Source organism: Dendroctonus ponderosae, unplaced genomic scaffold, assembly GCF_020466585.1.
Source record: "Dendroctonus ponderosae isolate FM_Combo_2020 unplaced genomic scaffold, Dpon_F_20191213v2 Dpon_F_20191213_3, whole genome shotgun sequence".
Lineage (NCBI taxonomy): Eukaryota > Metazoa > Arthropoda > Insecta > Coleoptera > Curculionidae > Dendroctonus > Dendroctonus ponderosae.
In genome coordinates, this window is record NW_026018508.1 from 5678905 (window position 1) to 5684904 (window position 6000).

Here is a 6000-nt window from a genome sequence, read left to right on the forward strand (position 1 = left end):
ATTTATCCATTAAATGATACTTTTAAAAAATTAAGAATAGTTTGGCCGCAATAATCCGTGTCGTTTAATGTGCATAACTCTGTATAGTAGCTTCCACTAGATACAAAACATACATTGTTTTGGATAGTTTACTATTGCAAACATACGAAAACTATACTTATAGATGGAGAACTTAAAAACTACATGGAATATAAGGAAAACATCTTTCCTTGATCATTTCATTTCATTCTATATTACCTCAAAATCACGTCTTTTTTTCGGCCAGTCTTTCTTTCGAAAACCCCCAGGTTATAGTACAAATGCAATGCAAAAACCTGAAAAATCGCGTACAAGTACCTGTTTCGGCGAGTCCAAAATCATGAAGGAAACATACAAATTTACATGTATTCCGTCTTGGACTATGGTTCAATGCTTTAGCACAATAGTCGGTGACCAACCCTGTGAAGGTCAGTCATGCATGTTTCCATGTAACCGAATCAAACTCGGTGAAAATTAACGGAAATAATGCCTATAAAACACCTAAACAGACCGAACTTTGATATCAATTTTCAATTCATAGTCATATATATGGACCTGACATCAATTGAGAGTTATTATTGATTAAAAGTTTGCACACCAAACGTTCTCTGAAAACAGTTATTTGTTTTACTGTAAATAAATAGGTAACCATTACTAATCTTACGAGCGATTTGCGTACCAAACCTTGGTAAAGGTATCAAATCAAGCAACGATTTGTGAAATTCTGGAATATATGCGCATTATGCTTATTAATTCTTTATAGGAAATTGCAACATTTCTAAAGACAACAAATGTTTACTCGAATATCAAGTATAGGCTTGATTGATTAAAAATTAGTTCTATTACTGCATTGTGCATTTACTTAGATATACTACGCTGAGCTTTATTTACATGTTTGTTGTTCATTCATAACAAAATTATAGTTTGTCAGTTACGGGGAAAGTTTTTCAAGTTTAAATAACTCGTTTGGCATTTTGGCTTGGAAGAGGCTTCCGAAAGCCTAGAAGTCTGCTATGACTCTTTTTTTAGTCGGCGGGCAAAATTTTACCCAGTACTGTCCATTAATAGTGCTGTGTAAACTACAAAGTGATTTGGATGGAAAGGAAAATATTTTGGGAATGCGTACAGGAGGTCAAAATAAGATAAATTAACCCATATGGTTTAATCCTATTCTTAATCGTTTCTCAAACAATCGGTTCTTAAGTTTTTTTACATGAGATGTGGTTTTTCACGTAAATTTACGTATTACATTCGTAACTATTACAAACTACACAGTCGACGTGATTGATTAGTGAATCTGTTTTAAAAGGTGTGTAGAGGAATTCAATAAATGAGCAAAAGTCCATTCCGTTATCACCGTATTCAAGACTGCTTGGGGCACAATTTCTATATGTATAATAATCCCCTAAAATTTGAGTTGGTTATGCATTGTAAGACAGGGGGCCACTTAGGTGTCTTACCATTGGGATACTCAATAGAAATTTTGGTACATACAGTGCTAAGGACTCCCCCACACGGAGTGATATGGGGTAAATTTGATTCATTTAAGAGATGTGGACACTCATCATCTTTTCCCTGGCAGCTATAGCATGTTAATTCACCATTGGACAAACCTGCAAGTTTAGTAATTTGTGGTCATAAATAATATAACTTATTTTCATCAAGTTACATTAAATTGTAGGTATTTTACTTCATTACGATGAAATACCCATTATAATTATAAATTTTGTGTAAAAAATACAATTTTCGTATATATTGTTGAATGCAAATATTAACTATTCAATAACATTACCTATTCAATTTTGTCAATATGTCGCTCAAAACGACAAATTTGCTGCTAAAGATCAGCATGTCGAAAAAGTGAAACCCCCTTGTTAATAGTGTTTAGTTATGCTTCATTAACAGATCAAGTATAATCTAGTAGTTAAATTGTCGTTTTGTTTATCAGTAAGATATCCACGTCTAGTTGCTGAATTTTTTGAAAGATAAAAATTAATCTATTGCAACATATATTTAAGAAACTCTACAGAGTGATTTACTTAGACTGTACCTTAGAAGTTTTCCAACTTGCAGTTGGACGTGTAGTAAAGGAACGGTTTTAAATTAAAAACCCAAATTTTGTAACATGTAGCCTACAAGCACTGAAATTAAAAATTGTCGAAAAGCCAGGTTGGCACCTACTAACTTTTTGGTCCTGTTTGATAGAAACTTATACTATGCGATGACTTGCTTTATTATTTCCTATACCTAACTTGATTCGCTGACGAGTTCTTAAAAAAATGAAAAATCTGTAGCTTTCCAATATATTGCTCGGCTTGTCAGGGTGCAATGGGAGCAGTTGAATTTCAGCTAACTATATACCAAATTGGGGTTGTAATTTAGAACTATTCCTTAGAAATCGCTTGTTTCTTAAACATCGCCATTGGACTTTTTTAAACAAATGAAATATTAGAGACTATATAATAAAATTAGAGTTTGCCCAAACTCCCAATTGGAAGGACAATCCCAACATGCGAAAGAAATTTGGAGTTTGCAAGTAAAATAAAAAAGGTTCTACTTTTTATACACCCTGTATAGCTGAAATATTTTACATGGTTTCGGAATGCAAAGACCGTTTGTAGTTTATATAAGACCTGCAAGTTGGAAAACTTTTAATGTGCGGTCTAAGCAAATCATCTTGTATAGATGGTGTGTTGTTGTAATTTGTTCAGAAAAGCGAAAAAATTATGTGAAGAGGAAAATTATAATGTTAATAGATAACTTTCTCAATATTTAGTTTTGTTAGCGAATGCAGCACAGACATAATAATTATTTGTGAAAGGCATGGTTTAGTCTCGGCTTTGAGAAGGAAATTATTTTTGACTATTATCAAATAGAAATTGAGTTTTAAAACAGGGTACTACTCTATACAACTCAACCAATGAATAATTAACGATTAGTGCAGATGGAAGGATTAGTAAATAATAAGCCATAGTTAATTAATCTCAATAAGTTCTAAATCAAGTTGAATCATAGAATAATTGGACGCAACGGTTTTTCCGCGGTATCTCCATGTATTTGGTGACGACCACTTTGAGTTACTGTTACTTTTACGATTCAATCAGTGGTTATTAAAGGCAATTGTTTTCAATATTTTAAAATGATAGTGGCTATTGCAATTACATATACTGCATTTGATTACTTAAATATCAGCTGTTTATTTTTCAAAAAATGGGTCGGACGCGTCTAGTTTTGTTATTAATTGCGCATTTTCCACGTGCTAAGCTATAGGGAATTTTACATTAAAAATGATTAAAATGTTGAAGGGAACTGAATAAAATTACAAGACAAGGGGAGCTATTCTATTTAAAAAAGTTGACCTTGATATCATACCTTTTTTGGGACACACTGCAACAGTAAAAATTGGTTCAGAAAATGTGCAAATGAAAAGCAAAAACAACGGGTCTGAGCGATTTTTCGAGAAGTAAACTTCCGATTTTTAAATAATTATATACAATATATTTGCCGCTGTAGGGATACGAAAATGCTTAAAAATTCGAACTATTTAATAATATAAAAAAAAAGAAACTGGACATTTTCAGAATATTGCGGTTTCAAGAAAATTGTTGTTGGTAATAATGAATTCCTACATACCCCAAGCTAAAGCAAAAATGCACAACAACAACCCAGTTGACCTCATTTTCTTCAAATGGAGCCTTTGTGAATCTAGTCTATTTATATATAACTTGAAAGTAAAATAGTATAGTCTCTAAAGATTAGATAACATCGTGATCAATACATCTTAATTGTTCAAGTGGCGATTATTTGCTTTATTAAGTAAATGCAATGTCAAAAGTTGGGTTTTTGTTTATTAATTACATGATCGATCACTACAGAAACTATTGTTCTAAATCTATTTTTCACAAACAATTATTCGAGGTGGATAGACTGCTCTAATTTGAAGTAAACCCTCATTGAAGCCCGTTAAATTTAATTTTACTGTTTTACGCCTTTAATGTTGTTATTAATTATTTACCATGCAGTATCTATTATTCATTCAAATGCGGGTTTTTGTTTTCCTGTATTTCACGTAATTTTTTGCAGGAATTTTCAACATAATCATGTACTGTTAAAGTTAAAACTGCTTAGGTTTATGTTTTAGTTACTCGGAGCTGGTGGAGCTAATTTTGATACATTTTGAAACACTCAACAAAACATCTATTCTAAGTGAAAGATACTTCCATAATAAGGCTATGAATACTTTCATGGTCCGTCAAAAAATTTCCAGCTTCATAAGCCGTAGAGCACCAAATCAGAGTCAGATTTCAGACGTTTCATTCACATCTGCGGTGAATCGAAGGCTGTAAAAGTAATGGAAGAAGTTGCTGCTGAAAGGCTGGTTCTTTACTGGGCTGCTGTTTTTATACTATACTGTGATCTCATTAGCTTCCCTCATAACTCTTGAAGAGAAGTGGTGTGTTTGGTCTAAAACATCTGCTTCTTCGAAGATAATTTGGGAATTACATAAGTGCGTGCTCCACTACAGCAGATTTTTCCGTCCGTTTTAATCTACAACGATGATTGCGGAACACAAGAAGAGTTGCATATTGGGACAGACGGACAAATCTGCTGATGCACGTGCTTATGAAAAGCCGCCAAACGAAGACGACTTCGACCGTTACCTCGATACGGCTGCAATAATGTTGATCGCCGATCTGAAGAAAGTGCCAGGACAAAAATTTCAATGGTCCAGGGCTCCTTCGCGAATCCATTCAACGAACATTTTATAGATTCATATTGATAATGAATTTTACAAGTGGGATATGTCTGCATATTTCAAAACAACACATTCTGGATAGCAATGTTTGTGATTAAAATTTATCATTCTACTTGGAGCAGGTACCTAAAGATATTATCTTAAAATTAAAAAAAATAAGTACGTTAATGTGATAAAATGATCAGTTTTTGCATCTTTGTCGAGTACTAGTGTTATTCATGCTTTATTTTGGTTATCGATCTTTTTTATTTAGACTATGTTTTTAGCAAGTATGGTGCAATTTCTTCTGCTGCTTGCACGGTCGCTTCTGTTCTGTGATTTGCGTTTTTTGATAGAGGTGTAGTTCAACGTTGTTGATTTTGTTTTCTGTTTCATCTCTCATTTTGCCAACAGTAACTTTTATTTCTTTTTCGGTCTCATTTGTTTTTTCCTATTTGCGGTTGTTTCTCTGAAATCGAATGGATAATTTGAAAAATAATTTTTTACTACTCTACTTTACCGTAATTGTATTACTTGAAGCCGGTTTTGTTAGAGCGTGTCTCTCCATCCATCTGATGTCAAAGTGAAAATTATTTTTTACTTGAATCTTGAATTTTTCTTCAAACTTGCACAACTGCGTCAGTATTAAGGGGTTTAAATTGGGAAAAGTTCTTCTTAATTTAAGCAAAAGGTGAGGCATTAGTCGAGTGTGATTAAATAGCGACATACCTTTAGAGATAAATAATCTTAATTTCTTAAAAATAAAAAGTAAAATATGTGTATAAGTAATAAAAAGCAAGATGTTACATAGTCAATTTTAAAGTCTTGATAGTTATACTATTTTTTCCCTTGTCCTTCTCCTTTCTCCATTCAGTGAGTGTGTGTTTTGTGAACGATAATTCCTAGTTATTTGGTATCTTCCTTTGGTGCAGTTATGTGACCATCAGTTCTTATTCTTGGTTGCGTTGGTTTGATGGTTTGGGTGGAGAGTTCGTGTTTAGCTAGATTTATGAACCACCAAATTATGTCTTTTGGTGTTTACAGTTCGTATAATAATTCTTTGTGCTATATGCTGTCGAGGGCTTTGTTAAGGTCCATTAACAAACTTGCTGATTTATCATCGTTTAGAAGTGCTGTTAGTCAAAACAAACAGGTAAACAATATTTATGCCGAAATATGTCTATGTCTTTATCAGTTTAGGCAAAGACCATCCTGTATACATAATTGTTGATTGGAAAAATTGTTAT

At 32.9% G+C, this 6000-nt stretch overlaps 2 protein-coding genes across 4 annotated transcripts in view; one reads left to right on the plus strand and one right to left on the minus strand.

Annotated features, from left to right (window-relative positions):
• Positions 1 to 6000, plus strand: part of LOC109540285 (afadin) — a 153462-nt gene that overhangs the window by 23725 nt on the left and 123737 nt on the right. The gene's annotated exons all lie outside the window — the stretch shown is intronic.
• LOC109540286 lies at positions 1166 to 3732 on the minus strand. The gene is made up of 3 exons (XM_019908609.2): positions 3652 to 3732; positions 1479 to 1631; positions 1166 to 1423 (listed from the first exon to the last, which is right to left on the minus strand). The coding sequence occupies exons 1-3, from the start codon at positions 3695 to 3697 to the stop codon at positions 1257 to 1259; spliced, it is 366 nt and encodes a 121-aa protein (XP_019764168.1). The 5' UTR covers positions 3698 to 3732; the 3' UTR covers positions 1166 to 1256.

What these genes read in the sequence shown, in the direction of transcription:
- LOC109540286 (XM_019908609.2), bottom strand. Translation starts at nt 3,697, where the DNA reads ATGAGGTCAACTGGGTTGTTGTTGTGCATTTTTGCTTTAGCTTGGG. An exon ending in CATTTTTGCTTTAGCTTGGG is followed by an intron (nt 1,632 to 3,651) that starts GTATGTAGGAAT and finishes CTAAACTTGCAG; the next exon opens with GTTTGTCCAATGGTGAATTA. An exon ending in TTCTATTGAGTATCCCAATG is followed by an intron (nt 1,424 to 1,478) that starts GTAAGACACCTA and finishes CTCAAATTTTAG; the next exon opens with GGGATTATTATACATATAGA.